The 26870-nt window shown below is 40.0% G+C and overlaps 1 protein-coding gene across 1 annotated transcript in view; it reads left to right on the forward strand.

Annotated features, from left to right (window-relative positions):
* Positions 1–26420, forward strand: part of ATIC (5-aminoimidazole-4-carboxamide ribonucleotide formyltransferase/IMP cyclohydrolase) — a gene marked incomplete at its 5' end in the record, with an annotated part of 37535 nt that extends 11115 nt beyond the window's left edge. Inside the window, 12 exon segments of the mRNA NM_001133328.1 lie at positions 1868–1956; positions 2618–2769; positions 3461–3617; positions 9030–9155; positions 10010–10117; positions 11591–11676; positions 12708–12797; positions 15449–15577; positions 21449–21541; positions 23435–23617; positions 25753–25908; positions 26192–26420. Coding sequence (NP_001126800.1) covers positions 1868–1956; positions 2618–2769; positions 3461–3617; positions 9030–9155; positions 10010–10117; positions 11591–11676; positions 12708–12797; positions 15449–15577; positions 21449–21541; positions 23435–23617; positions 25753–25908; positions 26192–26311 — 1489 coding nt within the window. The 3' untranslated portion in view covers positions 26312–26420.
* Positions 26421–26870: the final 450 nt, after the last annotated feature.

The following is a 26870-nucleotide window of genomic DNA, read 5'->3' on the forward strand; positions in this document are numbered from 1 at the left end:
TGTAGATCAATTTGGGAAATGTTGCCATCCTAAGAATATTAAATCTTCCAGTCCGTGAACATGGGGTGTCTTTAATTTCTTTTAACATTGTCTTGTGAAGTAGAATTGTTTTCTAAATTTTTTCCCATTCATTGCTAATGTATATTTTAATACAATTGATTTTTATATATTGATCATATATCTTGTGGCTTTGCTGAACTCATTTATTAGTGCTGAAAGGTTATTTTTGTGAATTTGGGATTTTCTGTATACTAGATGGTATCATCTGCAAATAGACGTAACTTCACTGCTTTCTTTCCAGTCCTGATGCCTTTTCTTTTCTTTTCTTTGTTAATTGCTCTGGCTAGAACTTCTAGTACAGTGTTCAGTAGAAGTGGTAAGAATGGACATTATTGTTTTGTTTCTTTTTTTGATGATGGAGTTTTGCTCTTGTTGCCCAAGCCGGAGTGCAGTTGCATGATCTTGGCTCACTGTGACCTCCACCTCCCGGGTTCAAGTGATTTTCCTGCTTCAGCCTCCCAAGTAACTGGGATTACAGGCATGTGCCACCTTGCCTGGCTAATTTTGTATTTTTAGTAGAGATGGGGTTTCTCCATGTTGGTCCGGCTGGTCTTGAACTCCCAACCTCAGGTGATCCGTCCTCCTCAGCCTCCCAAGGTGCTGGGATTACAGGCGTGCGCCACCTTGCCCGGCTAATTTTTGTATTTTTAGTAGAGATGGAGTTTTACTATATTGGCCAGGCTGGTCTTGAACTTCTGACCTCAGGTGATTTGCCCGGCTTAGCCTCCCAAAGTCCTGGGATTATAGGCGTGAGCCACTGCGCCCGGCCTCTTGTCTTGTTTCTGAGTTTAGTAGGCAAGTATTTTAGTCTTTCACCATCAAGTATGATGTTAGCTGTGGATTTTTCTTACACTTTGTCATGTTCAGTAAGTTCCCTTCTATTTTTAATTTGCTGAGTGTTTTTATATGAATAGCTGTTGAATTGTGTCAGATCCTTTTTGTACATCTATTGAGATGATCAGGTGGTTTTTGCATTTTTCTGGATTGAGTTTATTAGTGTTTTGTTGAGAGTTTTTGTGTGAAGATGCCTAAGAGATACTGGTCTCTAGTTTTCTTGTGACATTTGTCTGGTTTCAGTAGGAGGGCAGTAGACTTAATAAAGATGAGCTGTAAAGTGTTTCCCCTCCTATTCTGTTCTTCTGTTGTTGTTTTTTTTTAAATTAGTTTTCAGCAGTTAGGCTTGTTTGGAGCCTGCCCCTAGAGCTCCTCGCACTACAGGCCTAGGAGTGGAACTGTACTTCACTGATTGTTAATTTTAGATTACTTCTGTATTATAAATTATTCTTTTGGCATTCCTATTACCATCATTTTTATGACCTCTCTGAAGGCAAAACAAATGTTTCACTCTTAGAATGCGCTGATATTTTTCATCATTGTGCCAATCCATTGGAAAAAGAATCTAAATTCTAATATTCTGGATAATAGTGATCACATTCCAAAATGAGAATGTTATCTGTAATCTTATACTTTATACTTCTATTAAAATGTTCTATAAATTTTTGATGGCTTGGTGGTTCTGGGTAGCTAAGGTTATGCAGGCAGCAGCGTTGCAGTGTGACGTGGAGGGAGTACTGTGTATTCAGATCCGGGGAGCACCTGCTGACTAAGTTACCTCTGCTCAACCCCAGCAGGACACCCTGACTTTTTAACACACTTGTTAGAATTCTAAAATGTCAGGCTCACAATTTATATATTAGTTCTGTATGGCTTTTGGTTACGTTAATAGTACTGACTTGTTTTTTTCCTGGATAGCTGTAAACCACGAGTGGACTTTTTAATGACAGCCAGATTTGTCTTTGTTTTATAGAGTTGTTGCCTGCAATCTCTATCCCTTTGTGAAGACAGTGGCTTCTCCAGGTGTAACTGTTGAGGAGGCTGTGGAGCAAATTGACATTGGTAAGTCAGAAAAACCATTTTAGAAGACTGAGAGGAGAGGATTATTTAAATTTGAGTGAGATTTCATTTTGAATTTTATTACTGAGGAAATAGAAAATAGCTACTTCTGGATTGTGTTTGGGGATTACTATAATTCATTTATATTTTCTTTTTTTTATTTATATTTTCTAAGCTTTTTTGTGTGTGCAGAGATGCATCTGGGTTATTTTCCTGATTTATTTATTTATTTATTTATTTTATTTATTTATTTTTTTGAGACGAAGTCTTGCTGTGTCACCCAGGCTAGAGTGCAGTGGCGCAATTTTGGCTGACTGCAACCTCTGCCTCCTGGGCTCAAGTGATTCTCTTGCCTCAGCCTCCTGAGTAGCTGGGATTACAGGTGCACACCACCACGCCTGGCTAATTTTTTTTTGTATTTTTTGTAGAGATGGAATTTCGCTGTGTTGGCCAGCGTGGTCTCAAACTCCTGACCTCAGGTGATCCACCTGCCTCAGCCTCCCAAAGTGCTGGGATTCCAGGCATGAGCCACCGCGCCCAGCTTATTTTCCTGATTTTTAAGTCAGGAATTCAAGTGGAAGTACATGCACAATGAGTTTATTTGAAAGAGGTTCATAAGCTGATAGGGACATACAAAAATCAATACGTCTTTTGTTCTTCAAAGGTGGAGTAACCTTACTGAGAGCTGCAGCCAAAAACCACGCTCGAGTGACAGTGGTGTGTGAACCAGAGGACTATGTGGTGGTGTCCACGGAGATGAAGAGCTCCGAGGTTAAGGACACCTCCTTGGAGACTAGACGCCAGTTAGCCTTGAAGGTGGGATGCACTTTTGTGATACTGTAAGTTACATCCATGGAGTGCAGTGTTTGCCAGACCAAGCAGTATTCAATTCTTGGTAGATTGCATCACCTACCAAAGTTCTGCTTGGAGCTGCTATCCTTTTGTGAAAAATGGAGAGACCAGCTATTACAGGGGATTCTGTCAAAAAGATTGAAAGAGGGCCAGGCGCGGTGGCTCACACCTGTAATCCCAGCACTTTGGGAGACCGAGGCAGGCGGATCACCTGAGGTTAGGGGTTCGAGACCAGCCTGGCCAATATGGTGAAACCCTGTCTCTACTGAAAATACAAAAATTAGCCGAGTGTGGTGTGGTACGCCTGTAATCCCAGCTACTTGGGAGACTGAGGCAGGAGAATCGCTTGAACCCATTAGGTGGAAGTTGCAGTGAGCCGAGATCACACCACTGCACTCTAGCCTAGGTGGCAGAGTGAGACTTCATCTCAAAAAAAAAAAAAAAAAAAATTGAAAGAGAATTGGAAAGGAATTGGAAAGGGGTAATTTGTTGGGCCATTGAGTGCTTTGCTATCATTCATGGTGTCATCATCTTGTGCAGCCACCACATAGCACTGAATAGTGAGGAGATCTTGTTTGCTGTGGACCTAGAAAACCATCTTGTCCCCACTTTGGAAAGTGCTGCTAGTGTCTCACAAAACTTACGCTTTTTGTAGGCATTCACTCATACGGCACAATATGATGAAGCAATTTCAGATTATTTCAGGAAACAGTACAGCAAAGGCATATCTCAGATGCCCTTGCGGTATGGAATGAACCCTCATCAGACCCCTGCCCAGCTGTACACACTGAAGCCCAAGCTTCCCATCACAGGTAAAGCCCGAGCGTTCTGTAGCATGGTTTGCTGTGCCTGGAGAGTGTATGTTTCTCTGTATTGCATCTGATGTGGTTCACATTCAGAAGATGATACACTCCATAATGCCTCTTGTAGCCATCTGATAACCATCTGGTTTGAGATGCCATTTGGACTGAAGAGCACAGAAGTTGAGTAGTCTGGAGTTCTGAAAAGATGTCATGGGGGAGATGGAGATTGGAATGTCTCTGCCATGTAGATCTTTTTGAAGACATGAGACAGGGTGGGATGGCCTGGATTTTATAGAGAAGAGGGTCAAGAAAGCCTTGGGGTAAAGGCTTGGTAGGTATACTGTGGAGGAACCAGCAGAAGAAAAGTTGTGAAATTCCAACCTTTTTGAATGCATTTGAGAACAGAAAAGGGACTGTTTGTTTTGCAAATGTTGTAAGAAGCAGCTGCCTTGGAATGTTGGATCTAGAAGCCCAACTGAAGTAGGCCAAAGTAGAAATGTGATGTTAAGAACTAACAATGATAAAGAGGTTTCTTTGAACAGAGAAAGTAGGACTTCCCCTGGGTTTGTAGAGTTTAGAGAGGGTTTTTAAATGTGTGTCCTGTTCTGTTCCAAAGGTAGGCTGTGAGAGCCTGTCCTGCTCTGGTACAAGGGAGAGTAGGGGCAGGGACAGAGGCGAGAGTCCCAGGCATGGAGGCCTTGGAATCTCAAGCACTGCCAGGGCAGCTGGCCTTGGCTGAGAGCAAGGGCAGCCTCCTTCCTGCCTGGGGCGGTCAGCATTTGGTGGGGGAATGAGCCTGGGCTTCCTTTCCGTGTCACCAGCTGAGAGAGCGATGGCGGGGGGAGCAGCGTGCCAGGTGGGAGGGGAATCTGAAAGTCTTCATGTTTGCTGCGTTCTATTGTTCTGCCTCAGATAGATTTTTTTTTTTTTTTTTTTTAATTAAGACAGCGGAGTCTCGCTCTATCACCCAGGCTGGAGTGCAGTGGTGCAATCCCTGGTTCGAGCAATTCTCCTGCCTCAGCCTCCTGAGTAGCTGGGATTACAGGTGCACACCACCATGCCTGGCTAGTTTTTCTGTTTTTAGTAGAGATGGGGTTTCACCGTGTTGGCCAGGCTGGTCTCAAACTCCTGACCTCAAGTTAGCTGCCCGCCTCAGCCTCCCAGAGTGCTGGGATTACAGGCGTGAGCCACCACACCTGGCCTCAGATCTCAGATACATTTTGACACTAACACTTCCCAAGTCCCCACAGACACCGTGTGAAGTCCTCTAGGCTGAAGTAATCTAAGTAATTTGTTTTCTCTCGGCCTTCCTGGGCTTCACAGCACAGTAATCTTTTAAAAATGGAAATCGGATGATGTCAGACCCTACTTAAAACCATTCCTTGGCTTTTCTTAAGCACCTTGCCCTGCCCCACAAACCCTGTGCTGCCTGCCTGCCTCCTATCTGCCCCGTCTGAAGCTCTCCCTGCCCCTGCTCCTAGCCCCTCCGCCCTGTGCCTCCAGTGGGCCCAGCTCCTTCCACTCCAGCGCCTCTGGCTCCTTGTCCCCTTCACCCAGAATTCTTCCGTCTGCCCTTCACAATCCTGGTTTCTTGTTATTCAGGCCTCACCTCCTCGGAGAAGCCTTCCCTGACCGCCTAGACCAAAGTAGCTGCCCATCATGCTTTCATCCCATCACCCTGTATTGCTGCACGTGTTTCTGTTCAATCTGTTCAAGTTGTCTTCCCCCATTAGGATGGCAGCTTCCTTTTTTTTTTTTTTTTTTTTTTTTTTTGAGATGGAGTTTCACTCTTTTTGCCCAGGCTGGAGTGCAGTGGTGCGATCTTGGCTCACTGCAAACTCCGCCTCCCGGGTTCAAGTGATTCTCCTGCCTCGGCCTCTCAATTAGCTGGGAATACACGCGCCTGCCACCACACCTGGCTAATTTTGTATTTTTAGTAGAGATAGGGTTTCACCATGTTGGCCAGGCTGGTCTTGAACTCCTGACCTCAGGTGATCTGCCTGCCTCGGCCTCCCAAAGTGCTGGATTACAGGCGTGAGCCACAGCGACCGGCCAAGATGTCAGCTTTTGAGAGCAGAAGCTGCATCTGTTTTTGTTTGTCGCTGAATCCCCAGGGCTTAGAAGACTGTTTGGCACATTCCCTAAATGTTTATTGAATGAATAATTAGCAGCCTGACATTTTGCACAAATTTTTCCTTGTAGGACTTCTTGAAACTGATTTGTCTGCTGTTATATCTGACCTATTTCCTGCTTATAGTTTATATTCTCCATTAAGATTCTGAGGCAAAAAAAAAATCCCCATGTACTGTCAGTTCTTACACTTTTCATTTTCCAAAGCATTTTCATTGGACTATATAAAAGCCTTCATTGTTCCTTAGACTGTGTGTGCATTTCTTTTGAAGTTTAAAGTATTATTTGTGGTAAACATGGCAGAGGCGACCCTGGACACATAAATAAGTGTTTCTTGTGCGAGATTCCCAGGGTTTCTCCCCAACCTGGGCTTATTTCCACAACAGAAAAGGCACTTTGCCTTTTCATGTGGTTTGAGTATTTGGCAGTGATGTTATTACAAAGTGTACGGTTGCGATTGTATCTAAAACAAAATTGAAGCAAGAACAAAGATGAGGTTGTGTGAGTGTGTGTATGTGTCTGAGATTTTAATGACTGGTTTGCTTATGATTGGAAACAAGATTCCTATTTATTTCATCTATTTACTAGATTAAGCAACTTTCAACATTTCTCTGGCACTTTCTATTTCAGTTATTAATGTCTTTCAAAGACATTCAGTTATTAATGTCTTTGAAAATTTGAAGGGGAATCGGATACTCTTTTTTTTTTTTTTTTTGAGGCAGAGTCTTGCTCTGTCACCCAGGCTGGAGTGCAGTGGCATGATCTTGGCTCACCACAACCTCCGCCTCCCAGGTTCAAGTGATTCTCCTGCCTCAGCCTCCTGAGTAGTTGGGATTACAGGCATGTACCACCACGCCCAGCTAATTTTTGTATTTTTAGTAGAGACAGGGTTTCACCATATTGGCCAGACCAGTCTCAAACTCCCAACCTCAGGTGATCCACCCACCTTGGCCTCCCAAAATGTTGGGATTACAGGCATGAGCCACCGCACCCATCCAGATACTCTTAACTATGAGATGTTTCAGAAACCAAAAGTTTTCTCCCACTTATCAGCCTTAGCCTAAACCATCTATGAGGAGTGGGAGGGAGATGGGGGAGTTGTACATATGGTGTTTTGTTTTATTATGCCTGTTGTATGCCTTAGGGGATATTTTACTTCTATTGTTTACTATTTATTGCCTAGTTTGTTTCTTCTGTGCCTCTCCCATAAATTTCATGAGGACAGTGATTTTATTTGACTTGATTTTTGGTTGGGGGAATTATTTTTTCAAGTTCTTTTTAAAATGGGCTTTATTCTTTTAGAGTAGTTACAGGTTTACAGAAAAAATACACAGTGATTATAGGGAATTTCCATATACCCCCGCTTCCCCACAGTTTCTCCTGTTAACATCATGCATTAGTGTGGTATATTTGTTACAACTGATAAACTGATTGTGATTCATTATTAACCAAGCTTCATAGTTTAACATTCATTCTTTGTGTTGTACATTCTCTGTATTTGGAAAAATGCACAGTGGTATGTATCCCCCATTACAGTATCACGCAGAATAGTTTCAATGCCCTAAAACTCCCTTGTGCTCCTCTGCCTCATCCCTCCTTTCCCTTCTCCCCAACGCTTTGCAACCACTGTTATCTTTTTCTCTTTTCTTTTTTTTTTGGAATGGAGTCTTGCTATGTTGTCTGAGCTGGTTTCGATATCCTGGGACTCAAGCAATCCTTCCGCCTTGGCCTCTCAAGTAGCTGGGATTACAGGCATGCACCACCATGCTCAGCTATTTTTACTGACTCTGTACCCATTTCCAGAATGTCAGATAGTTGGGATCATACAGTATGGAGCCCTTTCAGGCACTTTCACTTAACAACGTGCATTAAGTTTCTTCCACATCTTTTTGTGGGTTGGTAGCTTATTTCTTAATGCTGAATAATATTTCATTGTGTATGAATGTACCACAGTTTATCCATGGACATGTTGAAGGGCATCAGAACTTCAAGGACAGTTTTTGGTAGTTTATGAACAAAATTGCTATAATCATTTGTGTGCAAGTTTTCAACTCATTTTGATAAATACCTAATATTTTCTTTTATTGTATACTATTTATTGCCTATTTTTTATTTGCCTCCCCAGTAAGCTCCATAAGGACAGTGACTTTTTTTTAAGAGGGTTGCAGGGACGGTTTTTTTCACTGATGTATCCTGAATACCTAGAGCAGTGCTTAACATCATAGTAGCCACTCAGTAAATATTTGGCAAGGTCTTTAAAAACTATCTTAACCCATGAAGGACATGAAATTGCATGTTTTTGTGTTTTGTGGTTTTTTTTTTTTTTTTTTTGAGACGGAGTCTCGCTCTTGTTGCCCAGGCTGGAGTGCAGTGGCGCAATTTCGGCTCACTACAACCTCCACCTTCCAGGTTCAAGCGATTCTCCTGCCTCAGCTTCCCTAGTAGCTGGGATTACAGGCACCCACCACCACACCCAGCTAATTTTTGTATTTTTAGTAGAGATGGGGGTTTCACCATGTTGACCAGGCTGGTCTCGAACTCCTGACCTCATGATCCACCCACCTTGGCCTCCCAAAGTGCTGGGGTTATAGGCGTGAGCCATTGTACCTGGCTCATTTTTGTTTTTAATTAGTGCTGGTCCACCATTTCTTTCTGTGTGCTGAACTTATGTTTATTCACAAGAGATACTAGCTCCTAAAAATATCTGCCAATGTTAAGAAACTAGGTAATGGAAAACTCTGAAGTTGCAGTCTCCTTTTAACTACAGTTCTGCTTTAGGCAGTCTGTTGAGTTTGCCATCAAAGAAGAAAAAAAACCACATTATTTTTTCTTCTCTTCTTCCACCCACAGCTGTTGCTTTAGCTTGTAATATAATTTCTTAAATCGATAGGGTTTATAACTTCAATTTTGTACTATCTGTGATTACCTCAATTGTTTAATCTTAGTTCTGTATTTAAATGAATTCCTGACTGATCACTAGTCTTGTCATAGTTTCTCCCATCCCTAAATCTCTATTGTGGATTTATTTCTAGACTGGCTGGTTCTGGTCCTCCAGGTGTGTGTGTGTGTGTGTGTGTGTGTGTTCATGTACATCTGCATTTTCTTTTTAAAGATGGGCTCAGGCTCAGTTGCTTTGTTCTTTATCATCAAGATTTTATGTTTGTGTGTATCTGTTTGGCTCTTAATTATACTTAAAACATTTGTTTAGTCATGTTATTGTTTTGAGAAGTGTGCATACATCTGACCTTACTGATCCTGCTTAGTAATGTGCATATATATTTTTACATTTAGTTCTAAATGGAGCCCCTGGATTTATAAACTTATGCGATGCTTTGAACGCCTGGCAGCTGGTGAAGGAACTCAAGGAGGCGTTAGGTATTCCAGCCGCTGCCTCTTTCAAACATGTCAGCCCAGCAGGTAAAGCTCTGTGCTCTGGAAAGCTCCAGGACTGTTCGAAAGGCATTTCTTCTAAATTTTTTTGAATATTAACAAGTTCTAATGTGAATATAGACATGCTATGAAATCTGAAAGTCATCTGTTGATAAAACAGTATCAGTGTAATAATATAAAATCTGATATACACACACACACACAGAGAATTGTGTAATATTGTCAGCTGGGAAAATGAGGCAGGAATTTATTTGTGGGGTGGAACCATAAAAGTTTAGAAAATAAAAGTGAAATGTCCTAATGCAATAGACTAAGTCTTTTCCCACATCTTTGAAAATGTAACGGAGTAAGCATAAAGAAGAAGTTCTTCTTAGGACTCTTTATCTGAAACTTCTTTTAGTCATTGTATGAGATACTTTGCTTCTGTGTTTAAATCATTAATTCCACAATTAAGTTGTCTGTACACCACATCTTGCTGACAGTCCTCCAGCATATGATTTGTTCTCAGATGTTTATTGGATGTTAAAGTGATGTGAGTGGGGAAGAAATAAATGATGTGTGATATCAAAGTGATATCAAGCAGAACAGAGAGAAAGAGTGAGTCAGTAATGAAGTAAACCAGCTTCACCTACACGCTGGGTACTGTCAGGCTTCAGTGGCTCTGTGGTTTCGGAGGGCAGAGAGGAGATTTCCCTCACACTGCTCCCATAACCATACTTTTAGTGTTTAATTATCTGGCTAAATAGGTTTCTGTTTAATTTAGCACAGGCACTAGAAAATGTGCTGTATAGACTGGATGTTAAGAAAACTGTCTTGATTTAGGAGTTGACAGGTAGTAACTTTAGCTTTCTTTGTTTATGATTTTACTATTTTCTAACCAGGTGCTGCTGTTGGAATTCCACTCAGTGAAGATGAGGCCAAAGTCTGCATGGTTTATGATCTCTATAAAACCCTCACACCTATCTCAGCGGCATATGCAAGAGCAAGAGGTCGGACTCATAGGGCTTTTTGATTTGGGGGAGAAAGAAAAAGCAATATTTTATCCTAAATAGAATAAAAAGGATAGAATGAAGAAAAAATATAGAGATATTCTGTATAATATATAGATGAAATTAAGGACTTCTATCTCTATATAAATATACCGTTATTCTATATAATATAGTTTGATTAAAGTAAAATACCCTTTGTTTCATTATAGGATTTCCTATTTAATTTGTTTTATTAATATTTGAGATTGATTCTGTGAGTACCTCAAAATACATTTCTTCATAAAAGTATATGTTAGTATTTTAGGCCGGGCGCAGTGTCTCACGCCTGTAGTACCAGGACTTTGGGAGGCCGGGGCGGGGGGCAGATCACGAGGTCAGAAGATTGAAACCATCCTGGCTAACACGGTGAAACCCTGTCTCTACTAAAAATACAAAAAATTAGCTGGGCATGGTGGCGGGTACCTGTAGTCCCAGCTACTCGGGAGGCTGAGGCAGGAGAATGGTGTGAACCCGGCAGGCGGAACTCGCAGTGAGCCGAGATGGCGCCAGTGCACTCCAGCCTGGGTGACAGAGCGATACTCCGTCTCAAAAAAAAAAAAAAAAAAAAAAACAGTATTGGTTAGTATTTTAGTGTAATAAATGGAAACACAATTGGAATTTGGTCAATGTAATTTTGCTAATTTAGGCTATTGAATGCATTTGTTATTTAATATGTGACCAAAATTGAAATTACAAAAAGCTATTCTTTTTTTTTTTTTTTTTTTTTTGAGACAGCTTCTTGCTCTGTTGCCCAGGCTGGAGTGCAGTGGTGCCGTCTCAGCTCACTGCAACCTCCACCTTCTGGGTTCAAGTGATTCTCCTGCCTCAGCGTCCTGAGTAGCTGAGATTACAGGTGCGTGCCACCACACCTGGCTAATTTTTTTGTATTTTTAGTAGAGACATGGTTTCACCATGTTGGCCAGGCTGGTCTCAAGCTCCTGACCTCAAGTGATTCACCTGCCTCAGCCTCCCAGAGGGCTGGGATTATGGGCGTGATTTATGGCTCTTCTAACTTTACTAAATTTGGTTAGAGTCATGTTTTATCAGAGACATTTACTTGTTGAATTTAATAACCCGTGAATATTCCTTTAATATTTCTGAAAGTTCTTGAGAAACTATTACCATAGTTTATCATCTACAGCAGTGGTGAGCAACTTCAGCTGAATCCAGCCTGCCACCTGTTTTTGTGAATATAGTATATGTAAATTGGTCCTTCACAGAAAAAGTTTTCTGAGTGTCACTCTAGAGGGTAAAATTGAAGAATACTTTCTTACTGGTTACTTCAGTTAAATGACTTATTGATCTGTTAAAATCTTATGTAAACAGTAAGGTTAGCTTTAGAGAAATGAATTTTATATGACAGTGGAGAATTTTATTACTTTTTCTGTATCAGGATACTTTGTGATAAATACCTCATTTTAATTTTATTTACAGGGGCTGATAGGATGTCTTCATTTGGTGATTTTGTTGCACTGTCCGATGTTTGTGATGTACCAACTGCAAAAATTATTTCCAGAGAAGTTAGTGGACATTCATGTATCTTAATCTGTGTGTTGAATAAAGCTTTATTTGTTCATAATGTTAACTGAAACCATAACCTATAATATTTATATTTATAATATCTTTAAATTAGCTAAGTTTATCATTTAATGTTCATATTTTAAATAGAACATGAATCTTAAATTGTTAATTTTGAAATGTAGTGAATTATTGTTTCAGATGGATATTTGGCTGTTATGATGTTTTTTACTTACATATTTATTTTAAATTCTTTGTTGTGTTCATGCCAAAGTTATTGTTTCTGAAGAGCAGAAGTTGTAATTTTAGGTGGTGATGCGATATAATGCATCTTACTGTATAATGGGAAAAAAACAGAAACTACATTAATAAACTTACCCCATCAGTTGAATACCAAACAGGTATTCTAGACAGGTGGGGGTACTGTTGGTAGTAGGAAGACAGGAAGAAAAGAGAAAAAGGTTAAATAGCTCAGAAAGGGAAAAATAATAGGCAGAGGTGAAGGCTGAAGGAGCATGTGGCTTGGCACTATTTTGTTGCTTTAGGATTCTTTCCATGGCCACTGCCATCCCTGGGTTACAGGTTACAGGAGGCCTATGGCATTTGTGTCTTTCGTCATGTTAAATCTCTGATTTAATCTGGTCTTGCTGTTAAGGAAAACGCCTTGCCGGAAGAGGTCATTTAACCATGGACTAGGAGAGTCAGGACTAGAATGTGCTCTTGCTCATTCAAAACACTCCCTGAAGAAATATTTCCTCCTGAGATACATGTGTTAGAGCAGATCAGTCATATTTTCTTAGCTGAAACTGAGACGAACAAAAACTTGGAGAGGACAGAAAGTTAGGATCTGCTATACAGAAAGCTGTATTCTAATAGATTTCTCTTTTTCAAGTATAGCGTTAACATTGTTTGTTGGAGGCAGAAACCAGAATATACTGCCACATTATTTAAGACTGATAATTGCTGCTAGATTTTTTTTAAAAGGTGTTCTCTGATTTTTAAAAATAGAAATTAAGATTTAATATTTTTGCAGGTATCTGATGGTATAATTGCCCCAGGATATGAAGAAGAAGCCTTGAAAATACTTTCCAAAAAGAAAAATGGAAACTATTGTGTCCTTCAGGTGAGTGCAATTCATGTTTGAAGTGGTAATTTGCTCTTTTATTCTGTGTCTCTTTCTCCCTTGTTTAATCTTTCCTTTATACTCATACCTTTCTAGTTTATCCTTATTATAGTTTATTTTCCCCTAATCCTGCACTTAAAAAAATACTATTAACTTGGGGTTTTGAGATGAGGGTAGCTTTCTTACCCTCAATTTTAATTTTTTGCTTGTTGTGATGGCTCATGCCTATAATTTCAGCCACTTGAGAGGCTGATGTGGGAGGATGGCTTGAGGCCAAGAATTGGAGGCTATATTGTGGTACTATGATGCCTGTGAATAACGACTGCACTCCAGCCTTGGCAGTGTAGTAAGACCATGTCTCTAAAATACTAATAATAATAACAATATTTAATGGAAAGTCTCTCCATCCTTCTGTTATCTTTTGAAAAGATAACTATTTTAAATTTCTTGCTTATCTTTCCTGAAATAGTCTATATATTCAGCAAATATTTGCATGTGCATTTCTTTTTCTATTTTCCTACTGACACAAGTACACCCTGCTTCACCTTCTTGGAAGTTTGTCCTGTATCTGTGTATTTTAACTTACCTAGACAGTCACCAATCTTTAGCTACCACAAATACCCCTGTAGTGAATAACCTAGAAAAGTCCTGAGAGTGAAATTAAGGCTTAATAACAAGCTATATGTGTATTGGTAATCTTAATTGATACTGCCCCTTTTAGATGTTGTAGGCAAATTCATTGTCCTAACTGAAATATATAAGGATGCCTGTTTCCCAACACTTTTGTCAGCATTGTGGTTTTATACTTTAAAAAGTCTCTGCAATTAGAAAATGGCATCTCAATGTAGTTTTAACATTGTGTAGTGTGAGCATCTTTTCATATTTGAATGTTTTTATTCCTTTTTATGAACTGTCTTTCCACATTCTTTGATGATTTTTCTACTAAGTTGTTTTTTTTTTTTTAACTGATTTTTATGAGCTGTTCTGTATTGGGAAAACTAGCTCATGGTCTAAGATTATGCATTGGTAAAGCAAAGAGTTATTTCAATTTAAAGTAAAAATTCCTAATGCTACTTTCATAGTATTGATATCAGAACTCTGTGGAATCCTAATTCCTTATAAGGAAAGTTATTAAGTATATTCTTTTGATTGTAAGATACCAATAATTTTATAGTTAACCATAGATTCCATGTCAGCTATTCAAGGAAAGAAGAGAATACCACATTAAAGATACATACTTATTTTTTTTTAGCCACTTGACAGTCTGTTGCCCAGGCTAGAGTGCAGTGGCGTGATCTTGGCTCACTGTAACCTCTGCCTCCTGAGTTCAAGCGATTCTCCTGCCTCACCCTCCCAAGTACCTGGGACTACAGGCATGCACTACCAGGCCTGGCTGATTTTTGTATTTTTAGTAGAGACAGGGTTTCACCATGTTGGCCAGGCTAATCTCAAACTCCTGATGTCAAGGGATCCGCCTGCCTCAGCCTCCCAAAATGTTGGGATTACAGGCGTGAGCCACTGTGCCTGGCCCCCAGTTTCTTAATCAAGTTTGTTGTTGTTGTTGTTGTTGTTGTTAAGAGTATTATGTACTTAACAACCATTAGCATTTTCTTGTAGCATCATGAAAAATATTTTCCAAAACCTGAGTCATTGTCTTGATCTCTTTAACAACTGATAGTTGGAGAGCGTCAAAGGAATATCAGGACTTCATTGGTATTTTACTTATTTGAGAATTTGGCTTAGTTTGCACATTGGACACATGATTATAAGCATGAGACAACTTATCCCTCTACCTGACTAATGATAAGTTTCTCCTAGCATCAGTTAATAGGAGAGCATATCAATTTTAGAAATTTTATAATGCATAATACAAAGGAACATTTTAGAATTCAAGAAAATGTAGATTAAACAGAACTAATATTTATGGGGTCTTGCTTATAAATTATATGTCACTGCTTTCTAAATCAAAGATCGTCCAAAGCATAAAGACGAAATAGTGTCAAGTTTAAAAAAGTATCCAGGGAGAGAGTAGTGTTACACGTATTGTTCCACACACCTTAATGTTCTTTCAGCTCAAAATTTGGGAGAGGAAGATGGCAGTAAATGATACAAATTCCTTCCAAATAGCAAAGACACAGATTACAAATCCTGTTTTCTCACTTTTAGCTTTTAATTCATGGGTTAGCTGGGTATTTTGTAACAGATTTTTAGAAAGGAAAATTAGAATTTAATTTTTGTGCCATGGCTTATTTAATTAGCACATCTGTTTTATCTGCTGACCTTCCAAAAGAACCATATAGATAGTGACTTAACCAAAAATACACTCTCTGAAATCATTGTTTTTTAACATGTTGTATATAGGTTGTAAAATCTATAAAATGCTACTGGGTAGTAAAACCTATAAAAGACTTTGGAGAAAAATATTAGCGCCTGGCTATTGTATTGTGTCATACCAGCATGTTGAATTGTATCATACCCGAATGATTTATCACATTTGTTGTGTGAGAAAAATTAGAAAATTAGAAAAATGTGTAAAAAATTAGAAACATGCATATAACTTTACTTATAATGAAATCTTTTGTATATAAATTAAATGAAAAATTTGAGGGAAGTAGAGAGATTAACTTTAACTTTTAAAATTTGTATTTTAGATGGACCAGTCTTACAAACCAGATGAAAATGAAGTTCGAACTCTCTTTGGTCTTCATTTAAGCCAGAAGAGAAATAATGGTGTCGTCGACAAGTCATTATTTAGCAATGTTGTTACCAAGAATAAAGATGTAAGTTGGGAAGTATCTGAACTGATTGCTAGTAACTTCCATTGGTCTGTTTTCAGTACTTAATGAGCTTTACATTTATTAAGGTCTGGATTTAGAACTGGTCTATATGCACACAGCTAGCTAGCTATCTTTGAGTCTTCAGATAAGCTTTGGAGTTTAAGAAATGAATCAAAGGCCATGTTAGAAGCTTCTGTGCGTATGTACATACTAGAGATAAGTAGCTTTAATTGTACATAAATGGGATCATGTCTTCCATAACCTGGCTCCTGTAACTTGCCTTTTTTCCATGTGCTAGGCTACAAATGTGTTTTTATATCAATAAATATAGATGCTGGGTGCAGTAGCTGACATCTGTAATCCCAACACTTTGGTAGGCCAAGGGGCAGATCTCTTGATCTCAGGAGTTTAAGACAAGCCTGGCCAATGTGGTGAAACCTTGTCTCTAGAAAAAGTACAAAAATTAGCCTGGCGTGGTAGCTGCGCCTGTAGGTCCAGCTACTCAAGAGGCTGAGGTGAGAGGATTGCATGAGCCTGGGAGATCGAGGCTGCAGTGAGCTGTGTTTGTGCCACTGCACTCCAATCTGGGTGACAGAACAAGATCCTATCTCAAAAATAAATGCATATTCATATCTTTATCTGAAAGTCCATGTGGCAATCAGTCCATGTGTAGATGTACTACGATGGATATTTATTTTTCTTATTTTTACTTTGATTGATTGATTGATTTTTTATGTTATTTTATTTTATTTTATTTTGAGACGGAGTCTCGCTCTCCCCACCAAGGCTGGAGTGCAGTGGCGTGATCTCGGGTCACTGCAAGCTCCACCTCCTGGTTTCACGGCATTCTCCTGCTTCAGCCTCCCAAGTAGCTGGGACTACAGGTGCCCGCCACAACGCCTGGCTAATTTTTTTTGTATTTTTAGTAGAGATGGGGTTTCACTGTGTTAGCCAGGATGGTCTCGATCTCCTGGCCTCGTGATCTGCCCACCTCGGCCTCCCAAAGTGCTGGGATTACAGGCGTGAGCCACCACGCCTGGCCTTTATTAATTTTTTTTAAGAGACTTTTGAATGTTTTATCCCTTTGAAGCTCGCTCTGTTTGAATGTTTTTATTCCTTTGAAGCTCGCTCTGTTGCCCAGGCTGGAGTGCAGTGGTGCGGTTATAGCTCACTGCAACGTGGATATTTAGATTGCTTACATTTTCAGTGCTGTGATCAATGTTTTTATATAGACAAGTTTTTGGACTTGTGCTCTTTGTTATCTTGTAGTAAGGACGTGTTCCTAGGACAATAATGGTGATTTTTGTGTTTTGGATATATTATCTCATTTAACACTGAGGTCACTCTACAGGGGTGACCACCATCGTGTCAATTGTACCATAGAGGACAGTTAAGAAATTTGACCGGAGTTACACAATAAAGAACGGACAAGCTGACATTTATTTTCTGGAGTATCTTAATTGGGCCTTCAGTTTGAAGGATGTTTTTCCTAGGTCTAAAGTAGGCTGTGCTTGTTTTTCAGTACTTTGCAGGAATCATTCCATTGCTTTCTGGTCTGTCTGGCTGATGGCCTGAAATTTTTTATTGAGTGCTAGGCATTGGGTGTGAAAAAACTGTAGCGATATTTTGAGGGCTGGATGGTGTTACTTTTCTCTCCAGAGTTGACTTGTCCTTCTTTTGGGCAGATAAGGTGTAGGAGATATCTTCATTCTGTCAGGAATTGTTGAGCTTCCTAAAGGCTAAATAGGAATTTAGCCTTCAGTCTTTGTGAGGACTGGTCTGTTTATGGTTCATTCCTGCTCCTGAATCCCTAGGTATCTACTGCTGTACGCTGAACTCGGCTTTTGTCCCTTAGTCCTCTAAGACTGCCAAAAGTTGTGCTCAGCCAATTTACCTTTAGTTTATTGCGTGCAACTTGGAAAATGCCTTGAGGAGAAAAGCATAGACTGTCAGGCCCATTGCTTCCTGCTTCCATTTTCTCTGGGATCTTTGTCTGTTAGCACTTGCTGTCTGTCCGCTCTGCCCAGCTTTTCTGTTTGTTACTAAAAGAGGATTGGTCTCTTAACAAGCTATTTGCTGTAACAGAAGAAGATGAGGGGCTGCAGCTTGCTCCCAGGTCTGAATCCTGAGGCCTTTTCAGTAGAATTGCTGGAAATAAGCCTTAAAATCTTTATCCAGAGAGTTCTGTCTGTTGATAAGCATACGACGATTAACATATCTTTTTTGTTTGATTTAATGGATATTCTTTCATTTCTATCTTTGACAATTAATGGTGCCCTGAAGTAAAGAAACATGTAGGCATTATACATAGAAATATCTTTCAGCCCTTTGGAATCCACTCTGGTTGGTTCATGTACTTTGAAAAATACTGAATGGATATTGACCTAGATTCCATGGTACCATGTTGAGAATTGTGCCTAGCTACTGAGAGTCTTTTTTCTAAGGTTTGTAGATATTGGATTCATTAATAATTTAGTGATCTTGATAGGTTTTGTGCCTCTGGATATTTTTTATAAGAGTGGTTGGTATGATCTTAATCGTTTATCTAAACTCTCTCCTTGCTTCATATGGATTCTTAGTAGAAATTTGGAAACTTAAGGATGAGAGAATGATAGCTTTGTTCTCCTTTCTGTTTTACCCCTGTCTTTTTAAGTGGATTTTGGTTAACATTCCAGCCTCAGAATTATTAGGTCTGAAACCATTTCAGTCCTGAGAGAGCCAGACAGGTGGACGGAATGTTTATTAATACTGAACATGTTTAAATTATTTCCTCTTCTCCCATTTTTCTTGAATAGTGCTTTAATTGTGTTAACTATTTGTAGCATGTTTCTGAGACTGGATTCCCTTACTCCCAGTCCACTGGCATTTCTCATATGCCTTGATCCCAACCCAGGATGCCAAGTGTATTAGTTTTTATCACGCTGCTATGAAGAAATTTCCTGAGACTGGGCAATTTATAAAGAAAAGAGGTTTAACTGACTCACAGTTCCACACGGTTGGGGAGCGCCTCAGGAATCTTATAATCATGGCAGAAGGCACCTCTTCACAGGGCGGCAGGAGAGGGAATGAGTGCAAGCGAGAGAAATGCCAGACGCTTACTGTCAGATCTCATGAGACTTACTCATTATCACAAGAACTACATGGGGGAAACTGCTTCCGTGATCCAGTTACCTCCACCTAGTCCCGCCTGTTGACACATGGGGATTATTATAATTCAGGGTGGGATTTAGGTGGGGGACACAGCCAAACCATATCACCCAGATTATCTTTGAAGGTCTAGACATCTGTGAAGCTGGCTTTTGCTACTAAGTTTTCTGGGAACCAAAGGAATCAGATTTATAGTTGATGACTCAAATAGCAGATAAAGATAAAAGATATATGACAATAATACCTTAGAGTAATAAATTCTTAAGAAATCCTAATAGGTTTTTTAAATTAAACTTTTAATTTTGAGATAAAAGTTGTAGATTCACATACAGTTGTAAGAGTTCCCATGTAAGTGTTACCCTATTTCTCCTAATGCTAGCATTTGTCACACTACAGTACAGTTCCACAACCATGCCATTGACATTGATAACAGTTAAAGACACAGGGCATTTCCAACACTGCAGTGATCCGTTATGTTCTTCTGTAGCCAGGCTCACTTGATACTGCTTCCACCCTCTCCTTACCCTTGGGTAACCACAAATCTGTTTTTCCTTTCTGTAATTTTCATTCATCGTGCATTCATGTAGTCTTTTTGTGTGTGTGTGAACATAAGGTTTTTGTTTTTTGGAGAAACAGGGTCTAACTCTGTTGTCCAGGCTGGAATGCAGTGGCGCGATCTTGGCTCACTGCAATCTCCGCCTCCCGGGTTCAAGTGATTCTCCTGCCTCAGCCTCCCAAGGAGCTGGGATTACAGGCATGTGCCACCATACCTGGCTAATCTTTGTATTTTCAGTAGAGACGGGGTTTCACCATGTTGGTCAGGCTGGTCTTGAACTCCTGACTCAGGTGATCCACCTGCCTTGGCCTCACAAAGTGCTGGGATTACAGGCGTGAGCCACTGTGCCCAGCCTAAACATAAGTTTTTATGTCTCTTTGATAAATGCCCAGGGTTGTTAACTGCTTTGTGGTATGGTAGTTGCATGTTTAGATTACTAAGAAACTGTTGAATTGTTTTCCAGAGTGGCTTGTACCATTTTGTATTCCCACCAGCAATGGGTGAGTGATCCAGTGTCTCTGCATCCTTACTAGCTTTTGGTATTGCCACTTTTTTTTTTTTTAAAAGACATTTGATAGGTGTGTAGCAATATCTCACTGATTTTAATTTGCATAATGGCTCATGATGTTGAACATTTTTTTGTGTACTTATTTGCTACCTGTGTATCCTTTTTGGTGAAATGTCTCTATGTCTTCCGCCCATTTTCTAATTAGATTGTTACTGAGTTTTTTTTTTTTTTTTTTGAGATGAAGTCTCACTCTGTCACCTAGAGTGGAGTGCAGTGGCATGATCTTGTCTCACTGCAGCCTCCACCTCCCAGGTTCAAGTGATTCTCCTGCCTCAGCTTCCTGAGTAGCTGGGATTACAGGAATGCGCCCCCACACCTGGCAAATTTTTATATTTTTAGTAGAGATGGGGGTTCACCACGTTGGTCAGGCTGGCCTGGAACTCCTGACCTCAGGTGGTCCACCCGCCTTGGCCTCCCAAAGTGCTGGGATTACAGGCATGAGCCACTGCGCCTGGCCTGTTACTGAGTTTTTAAAGTTTTTTTATGTTTTAGGTGCTAGTTTGTTGTTGGATATGAGGTTTGTTAATAATTTTCTCCTAGTTTGTAGCTTGTCTTTTCATCCTCTTTAATGAGGAATCTTTTGCAGAGTAAAAGTTCTTAATTTTACTTAAGTCAAATTTGTCAACTTATCTGTTGGCTATAGCGAATATCCTCTGTCCACTTAGCATACAGACGTGGACTATCATCCTTCTTTTCCATTTGTATTCATGCCTTATACTAAAGATAGTGATATTTTTGGGTGTTATTCTTGTTGTTCTATTTGGACTGGTGATTCCTAATGGTTTTTGAACAGTTTCTACTTAAATTATTCTAAACAAAAGAGAAAATGATCGTAATTTGATTTTTCCAAACAGTCTTGGCTGTCTGTGTGCATCAGAATGATTTGTGATGTCTGTGAAACAATTCTCCGCATTGGTTCTGAACATAAATTTTACCATGTCTCCAGATATTTGAAAGTACTCTGGTCAAGAAAATATTGTTTGTCAGTTTTGGAATGGATATGGTAGTTCTTACCTCGTGTGATATAAAAAGGCTTAATCCACAATTGCTGCAAAATAACATTAGTTTGTGTCTATGGATGCATTGTGCTAAGTTCCACCACAAATGTGTTAAATATTTAAGTAAATCATGGTAGCGTGTAGGAGGAACAGTTAATTTCCCGCTGTCATTTGAGTGGTATAACTATGTCGTAGGTCTTTTACATTAAATAGAACTAAAAAGCTTAAAATTGGCCAGGCGTGGTGGCTCACACCTGTTGTAATCCTGGCACTCTGGGAGGCCGAGGCAGGTAGATGACTTGAGCTCAGGAGTTCGAGACCGGCCTGGCCAACATGGGGAAACCCCATCTCTACTAAAAATACAAAAATTAGCCAGGCATGGTGGTGCATGCGCCTGTAATTGAAGCATGAGAATCTCTTGCACCCGGGAGGTGGAAGTTACAGTGAGTCGAGATTGTGCCGTTGGAGATTGTCCCATTGTGCCTGGGAGACAGAGTGAGACTCTGACTCAAAAAAACCACAAAAAATAATATTTAAAAAAAGAAGCTTAAAGTTAAATGAGTTTAAAAGGCCCCATGCAATTTACCATTGTGTATGTGTTTCAGTTGCCAGAGTCTGCCCTCCGAGACCTCATTGTAGCCACCATTGCTGTCAAGTACACTCAGTCTAACTCTGTGTGCTACGCCAAGAACGGGCAGGTAAGTGGGCTGTTGGACTCGCCTTCGGGGGATTGTTGTTTTACGAAATGATATGTAAACATCGTCTGCCTTAGATATTGGACAGCTTGAAAGGGAATATTTGGCAAGTGTTTCTCTTTTGTGTTTGTCAGTGTTTCCTCAGTACCCTGGTGGGCTGTTAAAACTAATGATGATCAGAAAATATCTTTGGAACCAGGTACTCAAATTAGTTGTGCCGCTTCTTGCCTTGAATAGGTTGGCACATTTTGGATTAGTGAGACTCTAATAGCTGTTACAAAACTGGATTATTTACTCTCCTTTTCCCCCATGGTATTATTTCCAGGGAAGAGGAGGTAAGTTACGGTGCTGCCACCCGCCAGCCTATATTTTTGCAGCCTGCAGGGTATTTTCACATTATTTCTTACATTGTCTTATCAAGAATCTGCTGAGTAGAAAAACTGCTAGACAGGAGTTAACCTCATCTTTAAAAAATCAGGTTTATTGAGGCATAATTTGTATACAGTAGAATTCACCTTTTTAAATGTACAGTTTGGCCAGTTTTCACAAATTTCACAGTATGTGACCGCTGCCACAATTAAATATCGAACATTTCTCACTGTGTGATGTCAAGCAAGATATTGCACTTCTTTCCTAGTGTCCCAAACCTCAAAATACAAGATTGAGCTGGTTCATCTCTGAGGTCTCTGCTAGCCTTTTCTTCACACGGTGTCCTGATGAGCTTATCTCTTGGCATTTGTTAAATTATTTGTCCCACAAGTGACAGAGAGGCAGGTGGATATGAATTAGCCTATGGCCTGGAAGACCCCAGATTGCCAGTCTCTGTAGTAACAAATTCCTGGGAGATTGTGTCTACTGGTGTCAGGTTCTAAGAATTCTAAGAAGTTCTGTAAGTCCATGTAGAATGAGTGCTTCATTCCTGATGTCCAGGAGGAGGCGGCTACACAGGTATTTGTGGTCTCTTTTATTCTCTTGTAGCTGTGGGCAGGGTTGCCAGCAGCTGTGCTCAGAAAGAGATGGACTGTTGGGCAGACAGCTTAGGGGTTGTTCATTATAGGAACTAAAACCAGAAAACATACCTGTGCATTTAAGTCCTTGGTGCTTAGAATTCAACCCATAGAAATAGAGGAAGCAAGGAAGAACATTTGTACCTGGTGGAATTGTTTCTACTTTTAGCTACCCATGTCAGATCCTTATCTCAATTTCTGAGAGTTGGTATTTTAACTGTAATTTATACACTGGGGCAAACAAAGACTTTCAAGTAACCATAGTTATTTTTGTGGTCATTAGTTTTATTTATTTTTTTATTTTTTATAGAGACAGGGCCTTGCCCTGTTGCCCAGGCCAGAGTACAATGACATGATCATAGCTCACTGTAGCCTTTGACTCCTGGCCTCAAGCGATTCGACCGCTTCAGCCTCCTGAGTAGCTGGGACTACAGGTGTGCGCCACTACCCTTAGCTATTTTTTTATTCTTATTTGTTGTAGAGATGAGATGTTGCCATCTTGCCCAGGCTGGTCTCCTGAGCTCAAGCAGTCCTTCTGTCCTGACCTCCGAAAGTGCTGGGATTACAGGCATGAGCCAGTGCCCCCAGCAATGGTCATTTATTTTAACTTTTTTTTTTTTTTTGCCCTCAAACCATAAATTTTATTGAATTGTAGAATATTAATAGTCATATGTCACATATCACTGAAGAGGTATAAATAGTAGTTATAAACAAACCTCTTATTCCACCCTTTTTAATAACTTAAAAATTATTTATATTTCTCTTATTTTGGCCTGATATGTTCTTCCACAAAACTAATAAATAGGTTTTGGAGAATGTGCACAAAAGATCCTTTTGAGAAGAAAGTGTTGTTGGAAGAGGTGTTCACTTTAATGTCTGTGTTCCTCAGGTTATCGGCATTGGAGCAGGACAGCAGTCTCGTATACACTGCACTCGCCTTGCAGGAGATAAGGCAAACTATTGGTGGCTTAGACACCATCCACAAGTGCTTTCGATGAAGTTTAAAACAGGAGTGAAGAGAGCAGAAATCTCCAATGCCATCGATCAGTACGTGACTGGAACCATTGGCGAGGTGAAAGACTTGGCATTGGGTTCTGGGCTGTGTTAATATTCAGTTCATCCCTTTATGTGTAACAGATTTTAACTTCATCACCACACAGAGAAAAAGATACTTTCATTGAAATTCTATGTTGTCTAAAATTGATCATTGAAACTTCTTACACATTTCTCATGTTCTTCTGTCTCACGTAACTTTCTTCCTTGTTTTTGACCCCTTTCTGAAACCACAGACCTCTGTCTTTTTAAGTTGCAGCCTTGGTGTAGGTTTGCATGTTTGTACTTCCCCTGTTGATTATAAGCTTTTGATGACAAGGACTGCTTTTCACCTACATCGAGGTGCCTGCCACCACGTCAGGCATGGTGCTTGCTGTCCGACGGGTCTATATTCAACATTAAATACAAATTGCCTCACGGCAGGTAACCCTGGGGTCTTCTCCCACCACATTTTCTACGTGTGCCATTAATAACTTGATATATTTTGTTACATTTCATGTTCTTCTGTTTGAAGAAGGTATGTGGGAACATTACAATCGCAAACGTTGGGTAGGTAGCCTGCCAGAAGAAAAGATCTAGCCCAGTTTCTGGCCATATTGCGTGCCTAACAAAATGCTGGATGGAAAACAGAAGCCTGCTAATCAAATACTAGATGGTCTTTTGAAGAGCCAATTGACTACCCTCAGTTTTTTATTCAGGAGCAGGAATCAACATAAGTGTCATTGAAGAGTGAGGCTGCAGAATGTAACTGAAGTCCTTAAGATATCTTTTTATTTTAACTTTGATACTTGGATTTTTCTGTTTGATATTACCAGTCAACCCCTGCTACTGGTCCTGAAAGAGTCCTGGAAGTGAACAAGAGTAAAAGTATGTCAAAGCTAAAACATCACCCAAGATAGAAGCCCCTTAAAATATGATTAACTGTCTATGCCACTAGGACACAATACTGCAGGCTGGAAATTATAAACCATAGACATTTATTTTTCATAGTTCTGGAGGCTGTGAAGTCCCACATCAAGGTACTGGCGGGCTGAGAGTCTGGGGAGGCCTATCTTCTGCTTCCAAGATGGCACAGCCCTCCCTGGAAAGGACAAACACTGTGTCCTTACTTCACAGAAGGGGCAAACTTCCCCGAAGCCCTTTTATAAGTCTGTAATCCATTCATGAGGGCCCCACCCTCATCGCCTAATAACCTTCTAAAGACCTTACTTCTTAATACTGTTGCATTGGGGATTAAGTTTCAACATGAATTTTGGAGTGGATACACACACTCAAACTATAGCAAATATTATGAATTGTGTTTTGTCTACAACTGCTTTTATATTTAGAATAATTTTTGTATAAATGTAGTTATAGAACATTCATCCTCATCTCTTTCCTAGATTGGATATAGAGGGTTTTTTTGAAAACCCTTGGAATGCAATTTATTTGCCTTCTTTGCTACAGTAGTACCAAAGCGGTAGATTTAAATTAGACGGTAGTCTAATAGACATAAAGTAGTAGATATGAAGTAGATTTAAATTAGAAATTTTAAAACTGTATTTTTATGTAAGTAGCTTAGCCAAAAATAAAAAAATTACATATATACTTGGAATAAACTGATTTAGAAAGTAAAATGGTATTATCTTTATTTGGTAAACTTAGAATCACTTTTTTTCCTTAACGAAAATATTTCTAAAAGCATCAAAGAGATTCTAGATATGTGGACTTCCATGTAAATAATGGTCATTATTTACAATTAAGAAATCCTGGCTGGGTACGGTGGCTCGTGCCTGTAATCCCAGCACTTTGGGAGGCCAAGGTGAGTGGATCACGAGGTCAAGAGATTGAGACCCTCCTGGCCAACATGGTGAAACTCTGTCTCCAAAAATACAAAAATTAGCTGGGTGTGGTGGTGTGCACTTGTAGTCCCAGCTACTTGGGAGGCTGAGGCAGGAGAACTGCTTGAACCTGGGAAGTGGAGGTTGCGGTGAGCCGAGATCGCACCACTGCACTCCAGCTTGGTGATAGTGCAAAACTCCGTCTAAAAAAATAATAATAATAAAAAGAAGTCCTAAGAAAAATGCCCAGGTGCTTTCTGGCATGGTGATTTGCACCACAAAGAACTAAAGATGATGTCAGACCAAGCTTCTTCCTTTCTCTCTCCCCACATAGGATGAAGATTTGATAAAGTGGGAGGCACTGTTTGAGGAAGTCCCTGAGTTACTCACTGAGGCAGAGAAGAAGGAATGGGTTGAGAAACTGACTGAAGTTTCTATCAGCTCTGATGCCTTCTTCCCTTTCCGAGATAATGTAGACAGAGCTAAAAGGGTAAGTATGGAATTGGGTGCATTTGCCTAGAGTTGAGCATTATGTAGAAACTGTTTCAGAAATCCTGCTTTTGATTTTTAAAAGGTGTGGCAAAGTGATGCAGGTCAGTAATATTCAGAGAACAATTTGACTTTTCCATTGGGTGGATGGAGAACCCAAATCCTGTTACTTTGCCTTTTTGATTGAGTGTATCTTTGTGAGCGTGTGCTTTTTAGAGGGGGATTTTGAGTTTTGCAGGTTTTTACATAAAATCGCGTTTTGAAAATCAATATACTTCCCCCAGAGTGGTGTGGCGTACCTTGCGGCTCCCTCCGGTTCGGCTGCTGACAAAGTTGTGATTGAGGCCTGTGACGAACTGGGAATCATCCTCGCTCATACGAACCTTCGGCTCTTCCACCACTGATTTTACCACACACTGTTTTTTGGCTTGCTTATGTGTAGGTGAACAGTCATGCCTGAAACTTTGAGAATAACTTTTAAAAAAAATAAAACAGTATCTCTTAATCACTGGATCCATAGTTTTTGGTAGCTGTGTTTTATGTTAAAGATTCAGGCTCTTTGAACTGACACATGACACATAAATGAGGAATTCCAGAGCACCCCTGCCTGCTGGAGCTCAACCCATCCCACAGCACTGCCCGTGTGAAACATAAACATTAACAGGAACCAAACGAGCTGAGCAACCAGAGGACGTGGCACAAGTCACTGTGTACAGGCCACACTTGAGGACTGGGAGTTATACCCATCTTAAAGGTGGAGTATTGATGTCAATTACCTAGAATTCTTCTGCATGGGAGTTGTATATTAAAGCTCCATGTTTCCTCCTAGGGGAGTCTTCTCATGCCATTTTTTTTTGTTTGTTTGTTTGTTTTTCTTTTTTTTTAATTTATTTTTTTGAGATGGAGTCTCAAAAAAAATAGCTCTGTCACTCGGGCTAGTCAGTGGCACGATCTCGGCTCGCT

This window comes from Pongo abelii, chromosome 11 (assembly GCF_028885655.2).
Source record: "Pongo abelii isolate AG06213 chromosome 11, NHGRI_mPonAbe1-v2.0_pri, whole genome shotgun sequence".
NCBI classification, from domain to species: domain Eukaryota; kingdom Metazoa; phylum Chordata; class Mammalia; order Primates; family Hominidae; genus Pongo; species Pongo abelii.